This window comes from Stigmatopora nigra, chromosome 13 (genome assembly GCF_051989575.1).
Source record: "Stigmatopora nigra isolate UIUO_SnigA chromosome 13, RoL_Snig_1.1, whole genome shotgun sequence".
In the NCBI taxonomy this organism is placed as follows: domain Eukaryota; kingdom Metazoa; phylum Chordata; class Actinopteri; order Syngnathiformes; family Syngnathidae; genus Stigmatopora; species Stigmatopora nigra.
Window position 1 is genome coordinate 7311344 of NC_135520.1, and position 21678 is coordinate 7333021.

Consider the following 21678-nt stretch of genomic DNA (forward strand, 5'->3'; position numbering starts at 1 on the left):
TTGGACCAACTGTCAGCAAGTGCACATCAAAAGCTAGCAGAAAGGTAACCCGCGTTCCAGTCTGCACCCCCCAAAACCGCCCGACACATTCTTAGCATCTCGAATCACCCGCGAGGGGAATTAGGGGGCACCAACTCCACCTTAATTCTTTAACTCATTCACTGCCATTGATAAACTGTAAGCGTCCAATCAATTCGGATGAGTGGGCTGACGGAGAGCGATCTGCAAATGAATGGACGACCAATCGCCGTCACTGACGACCAATGAAACAGGGAGAGAAGTTTTTTGTTTTTTTTTCAATGGGAGAAAGATGTCAGCAACAAGCTTACATTTCCAGTTGGCCTGTCAGTCATTGACGAGGCGAAACTGCGAAGGTAAAAAGGTCGAGGGCGTGTTTGTGATTGTTTGCCGACATGGATCAATCAATCACGCAGACACGAGACAAAAGCCAGGAAGGCCTGAGGTAGATTTCTAATCAGCGAACTTTCACACCCGTCTGGCCAGAGACTCGCAGCCAATCAGGATGGACTTATCAGTGTGATAGATGCCGATTAAATGCACTGTTGCCGTTTATGTTTATGTAAGGAGAAGTAATGGATCATTGGTGTTCTGTAAATGTTCTCGGGTACAGTTTAGCCATCTTAAGATAACTTTGTATTGAATTTTAAATGGGTTAGGAGGAATTGACAGGAATAAAGCCCTGGTTTAACTCACAAAAATACGTAAAATAAGTATTTTTTTAACCACAACTTTATATGGATATTTAAGATTACTATAGAATGTTGTTTTTTAATTGAAGTAACTCAGTAAAAAAAAAATTCAGAATACTTATATGGTATTAGATCTTAATTTTGTTTCTTTTCTTTTGGAAACATCGTTATTTTTGGACAAGATTTTTGTTATTTTCCGGCATTTCTTGTTTTTACCAAAACATCTTTTTTTAAAGTATTTATAAAATATTTTTATCAGTTATTATGGGTAATTATTTTTAATTATCTCTCATTTGTCATAAGAGTAATGCGGTAAATTAGATTGAAATGATATTTTAAGTGTTTTGGTAAGAATTACAGTAAATTTATCTTATCTCATTAGTAACCAACTCTCCCAGTTCAAGTGGGTTAGAAGTCTCTCAGCGATAATGGCAGTGAAAATGATGATGCTACTAAAGAAAGACCAGTAGAACATCAGTACTACACCGTTAGATTGTAATCTTGTTTGATGAGCGCCACTAAAACGACAGCTGCCCTCAGTGTCAACATCGACAGTTGTACATCGAAAAGTCCATATTTGAATAACGTGATGACATTGCAAACTGGCAGGGGCTGGAGTCATCAACAATCAGAAAAGAGAACAAGCTTATTATTAAAAAAATATATATCTAAATATTCATTTCAGTGAGACACCCGACCACTTGCCAGGCCAATTTGCAACACACAACGACATCATCATTTGCCTATGAAACGATTTCCTGAAAGGCATGCCTGCCGAAAGGCAGGATGTTTCACCATGGGGATTATTTACACGGCAAACACAATTTGGAATATGCAAAAATTTTCCAAGACAGTTGTACTTGAACGTGGCGTTTAAATAATAGACAAAATGCTCCATGCCAATCAAACAACATGGGTAAAAAAAATAATAAACACATGGTCAACACATCACTTGGTCAAAGCAATCTTAAGGAAAATATTCTGATTAAAATAATAATATAGACAATTTACCGGCTGCCCCGTTGCCTTGCATCTGTCCAATTTTGCAGTTCTTCAAACTGTCAGACAGAAAATAAAGACTTAGAAGAGTTCATGATGTTCCGATTTCTGCATGCTTTTGGGACATGGGAGGAAAATGGAGCATAGGAAATCACATGCAAACTCCACACAATGAGGACAAACCTGAGATTGAACCCTTGACCCCAGAACTGTGCAGCCCAGGCCACAACAAAACACTTATGAACTATTTTCTGAATCAAATTTTAGTAGAAAGTAATGCACTTTTATTTCAAACAGTGACCTTGGATTGAAGCGTTGTGCTTTATTTTACAAAGAAAAGGATCATAGTTCGTGGATCGGCGTGTCCTACCTATTGTATTCAGGAGCTTCTCACGTGATGGGTCGCAGAAATGTGTACCATACCAAACAATTTCCGGCCATAGTTGTAAATCGGCGTTAAATGACAAGAGAGAGGAAGCAGTCGCCATCGTGTGGTGAACTGGTGGCTTTTTTTTGTATTTTGCATTTTTAACCTTTTCACCTCATTGTCATTATTTCACAACTATATCCAGTTGCTTTTGTTGGCCATTTTTTTTGCTTATGAAACCTGAACATTCTTTCATAGAATTGTCAAAATTTAAATTGCATTTTTAGGGTTTTATTACTCCGGTTAACAATATTATGTCCACAATTTGTATTATTTTTCCTCATTGCATATATTAAAGATGTTTTGCATCTTAAATAATTTTATATAATCTATTATTGAAAAATTTAAAAAACAATTTAACTAAACTGGATTGCATGACTTATAATAGTAACTTTCTCTACCCACCTGCCTTCTGTTTTCATGCGTTTTATTCATGTTGTTTTTAATGTAATGACTTGTCAGACACTGAATGCTTTTTAATGTTTTTATTGTTTTCTCCCAGACATTTTTTGCATTTTCAAGTGATACATTTTGTGTTGAAGTAGGTTAATTTACACATTTAAATATAAACAGTTTCCTCAATCCCATTTAAACAAGCTACCAATCCCGGAATCCCGCAGCTTCTTCTCTCCTTTCCTAGCGGCCCTCATGGCCCCAGCCAGGGGGTCGGTCCAGCCGTCGTCTGAGCCTTCATGGTAGCGCAAACGAAGCGTATTCTGGATGACCAGCCTCTCCGCCAGGAAGGTGGCAAAGTACCACAGCACGGCGTACTCGGCTGCCACCAAACCCATGAAATTATACCGTAATTTGGAGTAGTTCCAGGGGCAGGCACCCAGGCGCCGCAGCAGCAAGCCAGTGCTCAGCTCCCACAAGTATATCCACAGAGTGTAGACCAGGCATCGAACCACCACATTGACACGGTCTCGCAGACGCAGGAAGATGCGCTCCATGGCCAGCATGCACGTTCCGTAGAGGACGAAGGCCCACAAACTGCTGGTGCCGGGGAACTTCCAGTTCCGGTGCACAACGAACTCCCAGCACGCCGTGAAGATCACCTCGCACACAAAGCCGTGGATGGCGTAAAGGTACCACCGGCACAGCGCTGAAAGCGGCGGCGGAGGCGCCAGGATGGACATGGTCGCCATTGCGACGCGGCTGGTAGACTCAGGGCCCAGGTCTAAAAAGAGAAACTAGTTAGTTGCACCTCACCAAAATTAGCATCGAATTGAAGATCGCTTAGAATCGGCCCTCCCATTATCTACCACTGTCAACATAGCCAATGAGTCAAAAAATTGCAGTTAAACTCTTAAACACCATTTAAAAAAAGAAAAAAAATGTCCTCCAGTTAAATGGCTCAGTGCTCCAGCACCCTCAGGCGTGTATATATGTGCCCATATTATATAATGTGATCAAGTTTCAAAATGTAAATGGTTTCTTACTTTTAAAACAAGTATTATGACTCTGCCCCATGCTCACACTTAATTGTGTTTGGGGATGGATTTCAGTTAATTCTCACCCACCGAAAACTCCAGCAGACTGCATGCTTGCTTATGTCAACTGACATGAATATTGCACACCTGAACGCACCACGGGCGGAGTCCCCGTTGCTTTGAAAGCAAACGCGAAAGAACGATTAAAACGACCTTCCTATGCGGCGATGTGATGGTGCCTTGAACGTCACACGCATTTAAAACCCCTTTAAAACGGGATAAGAGGCCACGCCATTGTTCATTCATGACGTTGAAAACGCCTGACGAAATTCGACAAATGTGACGCAAAAACAAATGAGTGACTCACCATCGCGTCACCGGACAAGCGGTGAGCCCACGGCCGGCGAAGGAGCATGATGGGCGGCTGCCTGCCTGGTGTTAGTCGGTCTCCGGTTAAAGTGTGCAACAGTCAAAGTTAAACGACATAACACAAGCACAATTACCAACCTACTATCACAAACAGATCCTATTTCATAATTATATTTTAATAGTTAATTTGGTAGCATTTATATTTATTTTGGCTGAACTGATTTGAAATTTTAGACAATATTTCAGCCTCTTTCCCCATGTTAACCGAAACTAATCACTAACGTAATGAAAAAATGTCAAATGATAAAAATAAGAATATTTGCTGTTTTTTCTTATTAATAAAACCTGCTTTAAATAGTATTATATTATAGTTGTCAAATTATTTGATAATCAATATGGCCATTTGAAGGGAACCAAAACTAAAATGCTTTCCACAACAAAAGTTGAGTTTGCTAGTCTACAAATATCAATTCATTAATTTACGCTGCCATAGAGATTCAATCAAATCTCCATCAACGGCACTGACACAAGATCCTTCACTGTCATCCTTCCCAGTTGAAAGTAACTGGACACCCATCACTAAAAAAAAAGGAATGATGTGCAAATCAATCTTCACTTTTTTAATGACATTATTGAAGCATAGATGCATTACTTGTGAAAAAGGTAGAAAAAACAGCGAGTCCTTCTCAATAAGTTAAACCTTTCTTGGCCCAAAGAATGATTCGGGCCCAACACGCCAAACTCAAGATTCTTGTAAAGCATTCTTTTTTTTCTTATTTTTTTTCTTTTTTTAAATTCAAAATGTCAACACTAACAGAACAAAACAAACAAACGAAAAAAAATGGAGTTAACTTTGATGAAACAAAAGTGCATGTCCTCACAAGGGAGTTTGGAATAATAAATTGTTAAAATAAGAAAAGAAAAAAATAACATACGACTTGCGAGTGGCTTATCTTACAGTCCTTCCACATTTTTTTTACAAGCATTCCTCATGAAACATTTGACCGCTAAAGAACAAGAAGCCTAATTATAGTCGGTAAAAATAATAAACAAACAATCTGACATTGTAATTATAACAACAAGAAGTGTGAGTAATAAACACAGTCCTGTACAAAGAGATGAACCGTCGGACAGCTGACGGAGAAAAAAAAAAAAGCACAATTGACTCCTTCTGCGATTGAGCCTTTTCGTGGAACGTGACTTGTTACGCCCTCTGAAAGAGAAAGAACACGACTCAACCCATTTCTTTTGAGTTAAATGAGTATTACAAAAGCAAAACTGACCTACCAAGTGAGGGCGGGCGGACGCTGGACGTCCCCGAAGAGCGTTCAGTCCAGTTGGTGCACCTCGTCACGAATGGTAGCCGAAGGCCGGCTGACGTCGCTTATGCGTTTGGCCATGATGTCCCACTGTGGGGTCAAAGCTTTGGATTTCATGCCTGTCAATGAACAAGAAAAGATGTCAAACATCTAGCAAACTTTTGGCTATAACCTTCAGCTAAAATATGACATGGCAATTAAAATAATCTATATCTACAAAATACATCTTTGTGAAAAATTTGGATTGAAACAGCAACTTCGTATATTTTCACCAAAATAAATGTTCCTGTTAAAATCCATATATACGCCAAAGCAAACAAAAAATTGCAAGTTTTAAAGTGTATACCCTGGAAGATGGAGAGCAATTATTATGCTATTCCTAATTCCTAACCAGTTTGCCAGGCCAAACCTCGGCAAGGACAGGACAGCAGCCTCCTCTTGTTCAAGCGCTGTTACCCTGGCAACATGGATGGGAGCCTCCAGCAAACGCCAGCAAGATTTGTCAGTCCGTCTTTTTTTCCCCCTCCACTAGTCCACTAGGGACTTACAAAGTAGGGCACAACTACTCGCAACGGCGTCCTTCTCCCCAAATTGGAAGGCTTTACTACTCTACACCACACTGGGTATTAAAATGATTGAAATCCTTTCATCACAAAGAAGAAAATGAAAAAAATTCAATCAACATGACTAGCAAAAAGTCGGAATGATACATGAAAACAAACGAAAAAAAATCTAATAGAATTACTTGTTCCTCGTGCTATTTAAAAAAAAAAAACACAACACCAGTCAAAATGGATGAAACGTCTTGTACTGTCAGTAGAAGTGAAAATGACCAAATTAAAGGTGATTACTTTCTCGGTGAGTGTAATGAAAAATGAGAACTGCTTGCAAACTGCTTATTTTCAAGAGCCTTACCATCAAGTCCATTGTGCTGTTCATAGCTGCGCTTTCCCAAGATGGTGGGGGAGCCATTGTTGAGGATGGGGGAGGACTTGATGGGCGTCAGGCTACCCGTGGAGATGGACACTCCCCGGGTGGGCACCTCCACTTTGGCTGGACGGGGGTGTGCTTCTATTTGACGACACCATCGGGACACAAAGATATTTTATTGTGTAATGTTAATTCAAAAACTATTTGAATATCATCACCCTATTAAAATGATCACCTTAGTCATTTTTTTAAGAAAACATTTGTCCAATATGATATTTACAAACAACCTTAATGAAAATGGTAGAATGTAAATCGTGAGCGGATGATTTAGACAAAAAAACATTTTGGGGAAAAAAATGACTTCAGCAATTATTTCAACAGGGTAATAATATATGTGATATGACTAGAGCAATTAAACTTTACCTAGATATCGAACCACGGACTCAAGAGGCTTCCGCTCTGTGGGTTTGAGCGGCGAAGGCTTCCCCGGGTCTTTATCTGGCAACCGCAATGCACCTATGGACACATTTAAGTCATTGGTTGGGCTTCCCAGTTCAAATGGATTGGTTTGTCTATCACCGTCAATGGCACAAAAACATAAACACGTCCTTACATTCAGCCTTGATGGCAGCCGTGTTGACGGGAATGTAGGGGTGGCGGCCCAGGTGGCGCGGCTTGATGATGTCCTGGCAAAGGCGGCGCGCCACCCGCGTGAGCGCGGTGGTCTGCAAGTAAAACGCCTGTCGCGTCTTGACGGCAAACTTTGGGCTGCCGCTGTGTCGCAGAGGCACGCCGTGGGGACTCTAAAAGCGACACGGAGTGTGTCATGTCTGATGCCTTGTGAAATTCAAAGCGTGCATGTGTGTACCAAGCTGCTGCGGTTGGGTCCAGGCCGCTCCCCGTCCAGCCGGGTGGGCATCTTTAATCCGCCATACTTTTTCCAGTAAGTCCAGCAGGAGGCGCAGAGGCGACATTGCATGTTGGGAGGCCCCCACGAGTACCACTGGTAAGAACTGTTGACTGCACAGAAAGCAGCAATTTGTTTTGGAGGAAACTATCCTTTAGATAATATATTTTATATTGGCAAAGACATATAACAAGTAATAGGCGTACTGTAGCAACTTTCGCAGGCTCGAGCGATTGGTGGAGGGTTTTGCCCTGGAACCGGCTGTCCCGGTTGTCCGGGGACGGGGGCTCCATTGGCCCCGTTAACAAGGGCCACCGGCTTTGGGTTGTTGCTGCTCAGCTGGTTGGGGTTTGGCTTGTTGCTATGATAAAAAGGCGGAAAAGGTGTATGGCCAAATGTCAATTCCTTCCAAATGCTTTATCCAGATTAGCATCAGTATGGGAATATAAATGCAGTTGTTTCGGATGACTAAAAAATGCTGACAGCTACAATGTTTACAATTGTAATGTGTGTGATGTGACTATTATTAGAAACCCTAATTCAGAACTCAACCAGCCAGATCACAGGATGAAGGGTTATTTTTCACTCTTTTTGTTCACAACATAGTCTACTTACTAGTTGGGGATGTACACCTGCTTTAACTTGCTTTCGGCTTCAGCTGCCTTTAATCTTTTCTGAAAGGCAAAAGGAAAAGAAAGAAAAACTCATTGGCTGCCATTGATGGCGACATAAAAAAATGAATTCTTCTCACATTAACTGTGTCATATCAACATTTATAACACTGGCAGTAAGGACACAGATTGACAACTTAGCTACTTATTTAAAAAAATAAGTGTACATTTTAAGTGCTGAAAGGACCTTTCTCCCAAAAAATTACCTGCTGCACATATCTGTCAGTCGTCTTCCACATGTAATAATACTCAATGATGCTGGTCAGGGACTTCCACGGTAACTGGAAGTAGAACAAAGAGGCCAAAACATAACAATTTAAAGAGAGTAGAACCAAAAGCAAACTAGAGACCACGCCCATAATGGCGGCTTGTTGTTTAACCAGAAGGCCAAGTATGGAAGCACGTTGAGCGGCGCCTGCAGCAAACCTCCACCAGATGTCAGAGTGATGCACATGAGAGAGAAAGCCAGAAAAAAAGGCACACCGTCCACTCACAAAATCTTGCTGGATGTCTGTGAAGTCCTTGCCGTATTTCTCCAAGGCCTCCTCGAACAGGTTGGCCTCCGAGGCGCTCCACTCCTCCATCTCGTCGCGGCACAGCACCGGGCCGCCCTGAGGCACCAGCGCCGCGATGGCCCGCGTGACATCGTAACCCGTGCCGTGCAGGGTGTCCATGGCGTGGAACTTAAAAGCCAAAGAAAACCATGTTCAATACAGGCGCCAATTTAACCATGGGGCCCACTTCTACATGCACTCACCAAAGTGATGTCTCTTGAAGCTGCGGCGGCGCTCATGTGCAGGCTGGGTTGCCGCACAGAGCTGCTGCAGTCCAACGCTCGGGCGAACGTGCCCACCGACCTAAGCAGAAAACACATTTTGGAGTCATTTTTAGAAAGTACAAGTGGAAGAAATGACAAATAATGAATTAACATGGAACACCTACCGAGCTACAACTAAAAACTGGTCAATCTGCTTCTCGGTCAGCGAGCTACTGGGCTCCCAGATCTTTTCCTCCAGTTTTTCCAGATCCCTGGCATCTTCCTCGCCTACATACACAAACAAGGTGATGACATTTCCCCCCTTTAGAGATTACCCTGATGTGTTTTGCGTAGTGTAGTGAAACTCGGGGGAAGAAACCTGTCCAACCTGAAAACTAAATGAAGGAAAATGTCATTAAAGGGGCTTTTGTTATTAAGCAGCTTGGCGTCTCTCGCCCATGGTGCGCCAATTGCAATCCCACCTGCTATGATCTCCATTTAGGTTTAATAGCCCATTGAACATGGGAGTTGTAGAGTGAAATACAAGTAAAATAGTAATAAATTCATGTTATAACGTGGATTTTTTTGAAGGAATTATCAGTTAAATTAATAATGAGGAGAGGGATGAAGTATAGATCAAATAAGTAGAAGAAAAGTTTTTAAAAGTGAAATATGACATTTGACAAAAGAAACTACTGCATATTTAATTATAATACAGAATAGTGAAAACACCTATTAGGTTTGGTCCATTATGTCTATATAAGTTATTAAAAAAATATTTTCCACAAGTTATGGCTATTCAATTCAGCCAAAATATACTGCACTTTTTAGAATATTATTACAAGGCCGAAATCATAGAAAGTCTAAACTCTTGTGCTTCTTCCACCCAAGGAATCTAATTCAGAAGTCCTATTCATCCTTCATTTGCGTACCAATTGTCTAGAAAATTGGTAAATTTGCAAAAATACTGCCAATAGTTAATTCCCACCTTCATTCAGTAGGTCGGTAATGTCGGCCTGGTACTTGTTGCCCACCCGAATCTCCCCTTTGTCGGCTAGCAGGGTCTTCTGCTGAGGGTCGTACACCAACGAGTAGAAGAAAGCGTCCTGGAAACATGCAAAGATATAAACTGAGTTGTCTGTCCTCTGGTAAACGGCAGCAGTCGAACTCTGTAAATATGCACGACTGGTTTAAATGAACACACCTCTCTTTCCAGGTAGGACTTTAGCGCTTCTGTCTCATTCAGCAGCGTCACACAGCATTTCCCCCTGGAGGTTAATGACATGAGAAGAGTAGCTGAGTTACTTCATTATAGGAGAAATGCCAAGGACAATGTGAGCGTGTAGCATTGGCTGCTATTGATGGCAATAGACACCCGACTGAACCTGAAATGTTTCCCCCCCAAAAAAACTGAAAATTGAAATTCAACTCACAAATAAGTTTCTATTGGCTCCCAATGACAGTGAATAGAACTCACAAATCTGTACCCATATACAGACATTCAATTGACAGAGATATATGTCAAATATAGTTGCACACACCCTGAAACTAAATATTCTCACAGTATTCAAATCAACAATTTATCTGTTTTTGAGGAGGAAATAATGCCCAAGTGATAAGGATCAGCAAAATAAATTGCTTGTGGCTTTCACAAATGGAATCCACTTAATATGGAGTGTCATGTTGTCATTGTGTCGATATTATGGTGTACCTTATGTGCGTGGCGGGGAGTGACTCCAGCTGCCGGGACAAAAAGAGCTCCCTGTGTCTGAGTTGATGTTTCTGCTTTTCAGGGAGGTCTGTCATCTCAGGATTCTCCATCTCCTCCTCCAACTCCCCTAAAGGATTAAAAAAAAGTGTTTTCTAAAAAAAAAAAAAGCAGGTTTGCAAATACCTCACATTTGATTATTTACAAAGAAAAGTCTGCTTCAAAATAAAAATATTAAAAAAAAAAAATACTGTTAAGAGGCTTGCAAAAGAGGATTTGGGCAGTTCTCTTTGTGTGCGTGTGAGGGAGGGTAGAAAGACCTCGGTGGTGAAAGATGGACGAGCAAAAAGCTAAAAGTATGCACTGCTGCTATGGTGGCCGGAACAGGAAGATGTGTGAATGCAGTGGTTTAGACGAAAAGAAGCAGGAAGAGGAATAGAGAAATCTGGCAGGAGAAGGAGAACAAAAAACAAGTGAGGGAGCGTAAGAAAGCAAGATTATGAATGCCAGCGAACACCAGCGAGTACGTGCTCCAATTTATTTGGACTTTCATTAGAGGCCAGACATAGCGAGCGAGTCGCACAAGCGAACAAAAGCAATCAAGGGATTTTCAACAGTGGAGCTGTGTGGCCAAAATCAATACACTCACACGCACACACACACACACACTTCAGTCAAGCTATCGTCTCACAGCTAATTATTAATGGAGCTTATTGAATCAAAATTTTCAATGGGAGAAATGAATCAAAGAGGAAGAGTTTATGATAAAGAGAGACAAGTAGTGGCGGGTAGAAGTATCTTTAACACGCCCAGAGGCACACACTGCCCTTCCATCTCACCTGTCCAAGCCTTTTATCATTTATTGACAAATGAGGTCGCCTTACGAGGCTAACGGGCCTGCCTTAACGAACTGACTTCACCTTTACAACACGGTGAGGAGAGATTTATTTTGGGTCCAATGTCGGCAGGAATTACTGAGGCCGCTCTATTTTTGTACCAAACTGGGGTTAATAAATATGCTTTTTCTATTCATTCCTTTCAATTAAAAATTGAAAGGTTAAACATTTGTCTTTGTTTTGATCAGTTTTCAAATTGTCTTCTTTTTTAAATTTATTTTTTTAAGAAAGAAAAGGGGAAAATGTAAATATAGACTAGCTATAATATTTACATTTAATTTTAGCATGAAGTCTAAGTATATAATTTACGAGACACAGAAAATGATGCCGTGGGCCGAATCTGGCCCCTGGGCCTTGAATTTGACACCTATGCTCCACAGGATTAAAAAAAAAAAATCATGTCATGGACACACATCATGTCAAAGGAACAAAATGAGTTGAAGAATTTGGTTATGGTAAAAGCAGTTGGTTTAGTGCCTGCAACACTTTGCTGAAGCACTTAAAGGACCCATGACTCCATGGGTGTGGAGCTACATCCTGTATGTGTCTCTCTGCAGCAAAGTGTGTACGTCTAACTGGATGGGTATTATATCGGTGTATGTGTGTGTGTGTTACACATGTTATGTATGCCTGGTAGTCCAGTCCCAGCAATGGCTTGTTAGTAGTTTTAAGTCAGTGTTGCTATGGCTCAGTGGAGAGTGGCGGCCAATTCTCAGTGCGTTAATGTGCGTGCGGTGTGAGTCATTGATCAAATATTTTACTTGCACAGATTCAGAACCCTCCCTTAACAGGGCCTCAAGAAGATCCGCCTCCATCTGTCAAGGCAGTCTTCTTACTGGTCAGCGCAGTATTTTAACCACCTGACTTTCAATACTTAAATTCATCGTGACTCAAACCTTTTTGGAGGAGCACATTAGACCCGGACAAGCAATTTTTCATAAAACTTTTTACTAATATAGTGGCATCACCTGCTTTAAGGTCAATTTTAAAATTTCCAGGCAAATTCTCATATATGTAATTTTTCGTTTATCATTTATTGAGCCAAAAGTAGCTGCCTCCAGATTTTATATCAAGGAAAAAAGCTAAGAGGTCAGAATTCAGTAATAAAGTGTAGGTCAGAATCTTTGTCAAGTAGATGGCATTAAGTGGTCCTAAAAAGTTTGATGATTACATGTAATACTTGTCATACTCCAACTTCTATCAAACGCTTTATACTTATACATCAAAACCACTCTTTGGTATGCTGGAACTAGTTTATGGGTGATTAAAGCTTTATTATCAAAGTCAGAGCTGTCTTTTTGGTGAAAAGCCACTTTCTAATAAAATTTTGTGATGCCTTCACACCCCAGAAGCAGCTGTCAGACCCACGCTTTAGATATCATGCATTTGAAGATCAACAGCTTGCGTTGCTTTATTAAACAACTTGGAAAAGCTGGAAGTTCTTGCAAAAAAGGAGAGCACGCCAGTCTCACACCACGATTGTCTTATCAATGTCTCCAGATTGTTTTCTTTTGTGACAATTTCTTTGAAAAATAGTCTGGCAATGTCTGGCTATATTAATTAACAATAAGGCAGTTACAGAATAGGACGGTTGTTGATCTGCTTCCTTATTTTTAGTGTCAATGGTAATGTATCACAATTACTACGTGTTCCAAACTCAAATCAGCTTGATCCATTTTGGACTTTTCTCATTAGCTCCTTCTTTTCAAAGTGTATTTTCTGAAGTTCTTCATCGGGGCTATCGTCCTTGTGTAGCAGCCAGGAAGCCATTCAAAAGAATGCCTGCACTTAGGAGTACCACGCCGACTCGGAGAAACACTTTCCGAGGACGCAATGAAAGGCAAACATGCACACGCCGAGTTATCCTTATATCGCGAGTGAGCTGCGTGTTGTGAGAGGCTGCGGTCTATTCTTACGTCAATACGGTGCGAAAAGATGCAGTGTGATGAAAAGCGTTGCGATGCTCGCTACACATTTTTTTGAAACACACGTTCCGCTCGGTCACTCACTGGCGTGCTTGTCTGCCAGGGCGATGAGCGTGCTGGAGATGTCCCTGCGTCGGTAAAAACACACCACTTTGGCCTCCACGTTCCCATTGGCCGTCTGCGGAGGAGAGACAATCGGCGTTACTATGGCAACAGGTGGTAGTGCCGCCGCACGCACAGACGATAGACGAAAGCCAATTGGGGGGGGGGGGGTGATTGCTCGTTCCCAAGTTTGCTGCAGACACGCTGCGAGGCAATTTCACGCTGTGAAAATCACAAGAACAATGATAGGGAATTTTAACATGTGATTCCCGCGCCGTTTTTGAGACTGGCGGAAGAAGCGGTAGGGAAAAACATTGTCATTCTGTGTTATGGAGCAAATGCTTAAGATGGCAGTATTGTATTGATTTTGGTAGAGGGGGTGCTGGTGGGTAAATAATTAAGTGTAAAAAGCAATAATGGTCAGTTAGACATTGATCTGTGGCCTTTAGTGCACTGCTAATCTAATGTAACGACAAAGACATTAACTCATTGGCTGCCATTGACGCCAATGGACGTTTAATAGGGGCAAGTTACAAAGAGCGGATCCGAACAAATCAACAGGAAATGTTCCATTTTAGATATGCATCTACAAGACTTGAGCTGGATATTTTTTAATCTCCCTTTGAACGATGCAGCAAGGCCACATGGATACAGTTTAGTATCCTTGCCAAGCAGCGATGGCAACACAATCGTCAATACACACTTTCACAACGACATCCTCTTCAGTTTAGGTCGTCGGTTCAGACAATTGACATTGTTTTTCAATACATCTAGCAGTGAAATGGTAACAGCCTCGGAGGCAGATCAGTCTTTTTTGGCTAAGGGTTGTATTTATATTTTACTTAAAAAAAAAAGATAATATTACAGTGCCATTGGCAGCAACAGAGGTCTAACCTCCCAGTCCAAATGGATTTTATATATATTGTCTTCAATGTTAACCACTGAATGTGAATGATTTAAAGACTTTCATACTAGACAGAGGCTGGATTTCAAATTACAGTATCAAAAACAATAACACTGAAAAGCCACAAACACACACATACACACACTCACCTTATTCAACTCCTCTATCCTCCTGATCAGCAGAGGGTTACTGGACGAGTTCTCAAAATAAACATAATCTGGAAGAGGCGGAGCAAAAAGGGTGTAAAATTGGGAAAGGAGGACAAGAAAAAAAAAACATTAGTCATCTTGATTAAACCATCCCTTATATATATATATGTATATATACATATACTCCTATATAGAGACAATATCCCTTTCGTAGCCACTAGTAGTTATCTCAAAACTCACACATGCAAATATTATTGTGTAGCTGTGCGTGTTTGTGTGGGTCCTGGCATGGGTCCAGACTCATGGGAGGCTTAACGCTCACCAGGATGTCCCCACCAGCCCCCGGGGCTTGGTGGGGCGCCCGGTTTTAGCCCGGCATGTTTCTTGGCCCACCACCATCAGATTATACCCCGCACACTTGGTCGGCTGCCTGGAGCTACCGTTCTACTCACGGGCCCCCCAAAAACGCACGTGTACACACACAAACACCCATCCCCCCCCAAAATCTATGACCCCCCTGGGGGACAAAGTCAGAACCAAATGCATGAAAGCCTCTTTTACACTGCTACCATGTTCTGAAAAAAAAAAAAAAGCAAAATCTGGGAAAACAACCAGTATTTTTTGACTTCATTATTTTTGTACTCAAAACGGCATTAAGACATGTTTAATAAGCTATCAGCTAATTGTCATGTAGCATTTTGCCATTCAGATTTGCGTCTCCTCGGCCTGCTTCGGATCAACTCGGCAGTCTTTTTGGGTAACACGCCTCCATTGGCTCGCGCAAACTTCAACGTCACCGGGCTCGGAAGGCCGTCGGTCGAACGACGCTGGAAGATTTGACGGCATAGGGGGAGGGGTAGCATTTATGGGTGATGATGGGAAACAGAGAGAGACGGAGTGATGTCGCTCAGCCTGCGGGCCTCTCACATGGCGGAAATTTTCAGCAGCCCCACTGCGCCACTCGATATCCATCGCTACTTCCGTAGCAACTTTCCTAGGAAAAACAAAGAGTGCACGCCAGCGTCTCTACCTTTTGGTGGCGAGAAACACTCATGTTGTGTCGCAACGTCATCTGGCTCGCCATTTAATTGCTCCCTCCGAGCAGCCGCGGGCAAACGTCCACAATTTCTTCGTCTTAGTGGTTTGAATTATAAGTGTCTGATCAGCAGACTCGTCCCCATGTTGTGATTTATGTTTTGAGCCATAGAAAAATAGGACTCTGTCATTTTTTTCTCACGGTTTGACCGTGATTGTCTAGCGCAGTTGAAATATTAACTCACGTCTTTCCATTGATGGCAACTGATGGGCATTTCAGTTATTTTTACCATATTTACTAATAATAAGATTCTTCCTGTTTTTTTTGTTTTTGTTTTAAAAACCTGGAGGTCCGCCAAGGTTTTCTTGGCCCTCCACTCCAGTTTAAAAGTGTGCTCCAAAAGAAATTGTAAAAAGTATCCACCTTTTGACCGCATTTTCAAACCAGCTAGTGATATGGTTGAAAGCTAAAGGTGACATCTTATGATTGATATGTGAAAAAACCTCTCTGCAATTGCCCTGAACATTTTTTGTAACATTTTCCAAGAGGTTTGAAACCGTGCAGCGGAAAGTGGGAACTGCGGCCCTCGCAGGGGATTGGGGGATGTATTAGGGTGTATGGGGGGAACAAAGACATCAAGTCCTGCCAAGACGGCTTTTGTCCCGGCTTGATTCACTCCGGAAAGTCATTGCTTCTCCCGAGATGGACGGACATTGTTTTACAAAACGTCCATCATCATTGAAACCGCTGTAAAAAGTGACCTAAAACACTCAAAGATTCCTTGTTGGCGGGATTATTATTTAAAAACGGGAATGCGCAAATAGCATGTTTCTCATACAATACGATTATGTGGACTTAACAGCAGATTTGTTTGTGCAGCGTTAGGCCTAATTGTGGCATTCAAATGCATCTCAGCTCGCGTGCTGCGATCCAAGGAGTTAAAACGAGAACGAAGGAGACAAATCCCATTAATCAGCCATTTATACTCCTCAGCAAACAAATTAGTTTCCAAAAGAAGCCACCTCAGACTCAAGAGCTAGAAATTCAACACAAGACGCGCTCTTGAGGCTGGACATATTTGTGAATCGGTGAAGTGTTAATTTACTAAGAACTCAGTGGTTGCTATTGACGACGGTGGACATCTAATGCATTTGAACTGCTTCACAGTTCAAATACGTACATGTATTGGAGGTCCATCATGGTCAATGCTATTGAAACATGATCATCTGTGATCAACCCTCTCAGTTCAAACAGGGACCCTAAACAACAAAACAAGGATTTTGGGGAGTAACATTCACTGGATTTGATTTGCATGATGGTTTATTGTTCTGTTTTTGCCTATTTGAAAACCTAGTCTTTTAGTTGCAATGGCTGCTGTATACAAGGTAATTCCAGATTCAAAAAAAAGTTTAAGTGTGAATAACTTTGCAGTACTTTCATGTAGTACCCCATCCAGGCAATATTCTGCAATGGCCCAGCTTATCCAAGACGTAACAATAGCCCACCTGTGTGATATTTGATATCTGACCTTGATTCCAAGTAGGTCTAGTACCTTCTTTTTTTTTAAACAGACACCAATAGAAGAAGTCAAGTTTAAGTTAGCTCAACACTCAACTTGCAAAGCAAATGTGATGATGGCATTTTTCTCAGCCTATCGTGGGAAGATGCACTCCTATCAGTATAAAACCAGAATAGCCACAACAACACCTAACACGGATGGGGAGTTTGAAAGGAAGCTGAAACACACCTTGTTTTGTCAAAAAACAATCGTCACTGTCCAAAGTTCTCAACAGACCTTCTGCATCACTGGATGACCACCCAACTCATCCTTTGGCATTTGTTTGAACGTGCAGGTGTCCCTAATGTTTTGTCTCAAGTAAACCTCGTTCTAAACGACATTCTCGCCATCGCACTATCTAAAAGAAATACTAGTTTAACATTAGTTTGACATCAATTTGGCGCGTTTTAACCTAAAACCAAAGTGGATCTTGATAACTTTAAAAGAGATGTTAGTAGAAATGTGACACTCCAATGAAGAAGGTAGTTGATCGTCATTAGAAGTTAGACAAAAACACAATTCAAAATCGCCACCTGTAATATAAAAAGGCTGTAATAGGAGTTCTAGGGAGTAGAAAAAAAAGACAAAAAAGAGGCGGATGGGAAGGAGGAAGAAGAAAAAAAAAGACAAATGCATCAGCACACAATTTACCATGGCGGTTCCAAGCAGGAGTGAGTCAAACCTCCCCGATGTCGCAAGCGCAGCCTCCATCCCACTTTTTGTCTTACCTCCGACCCGGTACATGTTGGCCGCCATGGCTGCCCCGCCGGTGCCGAGAAGAAGGAAGCCTCCTCTCTCTCCGATCGGCTTGCCGTCTCCTCGCTGCTTCCCCGCTTCTTCGGCTGTCGGTGGCCGTGTTGCTAGCTGTGCTGCCGCCGCGGTGTGTTGGAAAATGGTGGCCCGATCAATACGAAACAGACCAGCCTTGGAGACCTTAAAGAGACAGTACACCCAAAGCCCAGCAGAGTAGAGACAACCCGAGCTTTGAAGGGCAGTGAAACACTTTGACCTCTTCGAAAATAAGAAAAAAAAGTGACTGCTTTCCAGTTTATAATCCTTTACAGACAAGCCACTACTTTTTAGTAATAATCACACATATAGCTTAAAGCACTAATGCACACAGACAGAGATATGGGCCATGTTTACTAGACATACTAGTATATATTGTTTGGTATCATGCAAGTGAGGCCTTCTTGACTCAAAATGTGATGTCAAAATCAATATTTTTTAAATATAATTTCTTAATGAGGGCGTTAATGAGTGGCCAGTTCACCTGTGTGGAGTTTGCATGTTCTCCCCGGGCCTGCGTGGGTTTTCTCCGGGTACTGTGGTTTCCCCCACATTACAAAAACATGTATGCTGATTGGACACTCTAAATTGCCCCTAGGTCTGAGTGTGAATGCTTGTTTGTGTCCTTGTGCCCTGTGATTGGCTGGCCACCAATTCAGGATGTCCCCTGTTTTTATTTTGGGAAGCGAAACAAAGGATATTCTCTAATTGCAGTAGCAAAAACCATAAAGTTAATTATATTCATGGACCACACAAAATGATGTTGCAGACTTGCTCTAAATGCACCTTAATGATTTTTTTCTCTAAAATGTGCGGCTGAAAATATCCACTATTATTCTTGGAATGATCAGATTTTAAGACAATGAATTAATCTTCCACTTTATCCCAGCTGCAGCTTTTATGTAGCATACATATCAGACCCGTCCGTTCTTAAATCCCTCAGCTCGGTGGGTATCCACCACGACCATCGTCTAAACGCAAATGGCATCTTGGCGTGACATTTAGGGCCGTTTCTTTGAAAGCAGGAGCCCTCTCCTTGCCGTCGGAATGCTGCGGTCAGAGCTGCGTCTGATCTATACCATGTGTAAGCCTCAATTACTGGAGCTTGACACATGGGACTTGGGCCTTGTGGTCACGTGGCGTCAAAGAGCCAATGGCGTGCACCCCCTCCGGTCAAGTTGGCGCCATGCCTGCAGCTCTGAAGAGATGCTGGATGGTCGCTTTTGTGAAAATAAACGCAGGAAGACTGTTTTTTCCCCACTCATGTGGGCCGCCTAAGCCAAAATAACACTTCTGGATTTGCGGCTTTTCACGGAGATACACCAAAATAGTAGCATCAGACCTGAAACAAAAGATCTGGTGGCAATAGTATGTATTTTTTTTGTGTGAGAGACAACAAACTGTTTTCTTCCCAAAATATTTATAGTTTTCTTAAAAATATTCTCTTTTTCGGAACCCTGACTCTCACACTTTCTTCCCAACAAAAATAGACATCCAAAAATGATTCTTATAAAGGTCATTGTGCTCATTACATCATCTGATGTATTAATGATAACAAACTACAGAATTTCCTATTTATGTTTTTTTTCTTTCTTTTCCATCAAAACTGAATCAATGGGTCTCAATATAGTTACAAATTTTATTGGATTACTGCATTGATTCTTTAATTTACTGTGATGACCAATGTGAAACACTTGGTAGCACTGTTGGGCACATTTTCTGAATCTATTTGGTAGTTTTTTGAAAGGCTGCGATGCACACTTTGACCATCAGAGAGGAGTATAATACATACATTATACTATCCATACACATCACCTCATTCAATTTATAATGTGGAGACTCTCATCCACATTAGTAGACGTCCAATCCAAACAATATCCATTTACACATAATATATTGCAACATGGTCTTAACACCCAACTAACTCTTATATATAACAAAACAATAGCAGCACATGCCTCACTCTTACTTGAACCAAATTAAGTCAATATCAATGGTGGTGAATGAGGTAATAAGTTACAAAATCCATCAGTACTTTTTCAGAGCTAAATTTTGACTGGGCAGTTAATTATCAACCAATGGCTACTGTACACATACAATGTGTTCAAATTCCTAGTCCTTTTGTGGACTATGTTTATGTATGTTGCCTCTCCTCACTTGGGAATGTTACTATGTACTGGTATGGTATCGCATACCACCAGATGACAGCAGCATAGCAGGTGAGCTTCTGCACATGTGGTCCACGTCTCTTAGCAGTTGGTGTCTCAGCTCGGGGCGAGTTTGACCACACCGAAAGCAGGAATCACGGGAATGGCAAATGGCACCAGAAAATGTCAATCTTGAGTTGTCCCTTGGGCTAGGTTGGAAGGAGGAACCAGATCTTGACTGGTTGATTTCTTTTTCCAGTCATAGTAAGTTATATTAGACATTTTTAATGATCTTGTGAGTATACCATTTCCCTGGCAGGGTAAATAATGTTGTGGATACCAAAGCAAACAAAATCTGAAGTGATAATTGAAGGCATTTGGGACCACATTCCTAAAAATGGTCTCTGTTGGAATCCTAAGCCCTCCCACTGGTAACAACCTCCCAGAACAGCCATCGTCAGAGAAAATGTCACTGGCCCTTTTGCTTTCTGGAGAAATGTGGCGTCATGGAAGCCGCCAACAGGCATTTTGTTGTGTCTCCGCGGGTTTATCTGAGATCACAGCACACATGATAAAGCAGGTCATGAGGATGCAAACGAGAGTTGTTGTTATCGTAGTAACTGCCATTGACTGGCCTTCATTTTTGAGACTAGTATTTAGAGGAATTTCACCAGTCCTATGTGAGACTGAATGTAACATTTTTTTTAAACTCAAAGGAGTGGAAATCCATTGCCTCTATCTTCCATCTGTGTCTGAAACACAGAAATAGTTTCCCTGTTGTACACAGTCGCAGCCATCAGACAGAGACCCAAAAAAGAGGGATGAGAGACAAAGCAGAGCTCTTAAGTCTTATCTGCAAGATAATGTATCTGTCCATTTGAATCCCAATGAACACTCTAGTCTGTCCACTCGCGTTTTATCATCTTGCTGCCGTTGTCTCCTAAATAAGGCGGTGGTTTCTAAAATAATCCGACGTCCCGTGAGGTGGGCGTTGTGGGAACGTTTCAATAATTAATGGGGTTTTCAGTACTCAGTCCGCACACGTGACCCCAACACGTGCATTTTAGCGGTCACACCCAATAAAACAAAGTGGATGATCATCTTTGGTGATGACGGACGTTCAATCCAATCAAATTGGGTTTAAATCTAATGGCGCCAGTGGCTGCCAATGAAATTATATATTATGCAAATACATCCTTGATGTCCATTTGTATCTATAAACACTACCTGAAGTTTTGTAGTTCTTAAATGTGCCACATTAAGGATACAGTATGTAAAGCATTATTTCAATATTTGCATGTGAATTTGCTGTAGTTTAGTGCAGTACTATTTTTTGCATGACCGATCTATTTTACATTCCAGTGACTTCAGACACACTATGTGAGTGTGTTGTGTCAAGTGAGTTAATGTTTTCTTTAGAAATAAGGAATATCTAGGAAAATTTTGAAACACATTACCTTGTGCACAGGCGTGCATGGAACCCCACTTAAGTGGAATTGTAGAGTGAGTGAATGTTTGATTTTTGTACAATTGTGAAATAGGGACAAAGGTTCTTGATGTCAGCATTACTGCAAATGTCCATTGAAGCAAAGAGAAAGAACATTGCAGTGTCCTTGTCATTAAATCTCTCTGAGTTGCCCTGTGCTCATCATTTTTGTGGGGGCTAATACCCAATTTACTACTGTAAAAAATGTTTTTTCACTGACCATGACCTTACTCAAACTGTATACCGGGACAAACGGAAGGCAAATGAGTTGGTCAGTGGAAATGTTATCTCCAGGCTACCACTACTGTACTTAAATCTGCTCTTCCGCCACAGCCGGCGTCTGCTTTTCGTCTGCCTGCAGATGACGCTTACAGTACGTGTGAAAGCACATGACCTAAGTCCGGCTGCCCGAGAAGGTGATAAAAAAAATGTCTGACTCTCTCATTCTCGACGTATGCG

The 21678-nt window shown here is 41.6% G+C and overlaps 2 protein-coding genes across 4 annotated transcripts; both read right to left on the reverse strand.

Moving 5' to 3' along the window:
* Nucleotides 1-2606: 2606 nt before the first annotated feature.
* Nucleotides 2607-3822, reverse strand: tmem229b (transmembrane protein 229B). Of its 2 annotated transcripts, none has more exons than XM_077731408.1 (2): nt 3657-3822; nt 2607-3313 (listed from the first exon to the last, which is right to left on the reverse strand). In XM_077731408.1, the coding sequence occupies exons 1-2, from the start codon at nt 3676-3678 to the stop codon at nt 2715-2717; spliced, it is 621 nt and encodes a 206-aa protein (XP_077587534.1). In that variant the 5' UTR covers nt 3679-3822; the 3' UTR covers nt 2607-2714. The 2 variants fall into 2 exon arrangements, with proteins under 2 accessions (XP_077587534.1, XP_077587533.1); XM_077731407.1 differs by having other exon boundaries at nt 3576-3737.
* Nucleotides 3823-4540: 718 nt separating this feature from the next.
* Nucleotides 4541-17702, reverse strand: mta1 (metastasis associated 1). 2 transcript variants are annotated; one of them, XM_077731405.1, is made up of 18 exons: nt 17526-17702; nt 14204-14271; nt 13133-13226; nt 10231-10357; nt 9724-9787; nt 9508-9625; nt 8705-8807; nt 8520-8619; nt 8257-8445; nt 7969-8043; nt 7707-7765; nt 7298-7452; nt 7053-7204; nt 6798-6987; nt 6608-6700; nt 6170-6325; nt 5223-5373; nt 4541-5148 (listed from the first exon to the last, which is right to left on the reverse strand). In XM_077731405.1, exons 1-17 carry the CDS (start codon nt 17551-17553, stop codon nt 5264-5266), a joined length of 1881 nt encoding a protein of 626 aa, XP_077587531.1. In that variant the 5' UTR covers nt 17554-17702; the 3' UTR covers nt 4541-5148; nt 5223-5263. The 2 variants fall into 2 exon arrangements, with proteins under 2 accessions (XP_077587531.1, XP_077587532.1); XM_077731406.1 differs by having other exon boundaries at nt 5219-5373.
* Nucleotides 17703-21678: the final 3976 nt, after the last annotated feature.

What these genes read in the sequence shown, in the direction of transcription:
- tmem229b (XM_077731407.1), bottom strand. Translation starts at nt 3,606, where the DNA reads ATGGGGCAGAGTCATAATACTTGTTTTAAAA. An exon ending in TCATAATACTTGTTTTAAAA is followed by an intron (nt 3,314 to 3,575) that starts GTAAGAAACCAT and finishes TTCTCTTTTTAG; the next exon opens with ACCTGGGCCCTGAGTCTACC.
- mta1 (XM_077731405.1), bottom strand. Translation starts at nt 17,553, where the DNA reads ATGGCGGCCAACATGTACCGGGTCGGAG. An exon ending in AGTCCTACCTGGAAAGAGAG is followed by an intron (nt 9,626 to 9,723) that starts GTGTGTTCATTT and finishes GCATGTTTCCAG; the next exon opens with GACGCTTTCTTCTACTCGTT. An exon ending in GTCCGTGGTTCGATATCTAG is followed by an intron (nt 6,326 to 6,607) that starts GTAAAGTTTAAT and finishes GTCGTCAAATAG; the next exon opens with AAGCACACCCCCGTCCAGCC.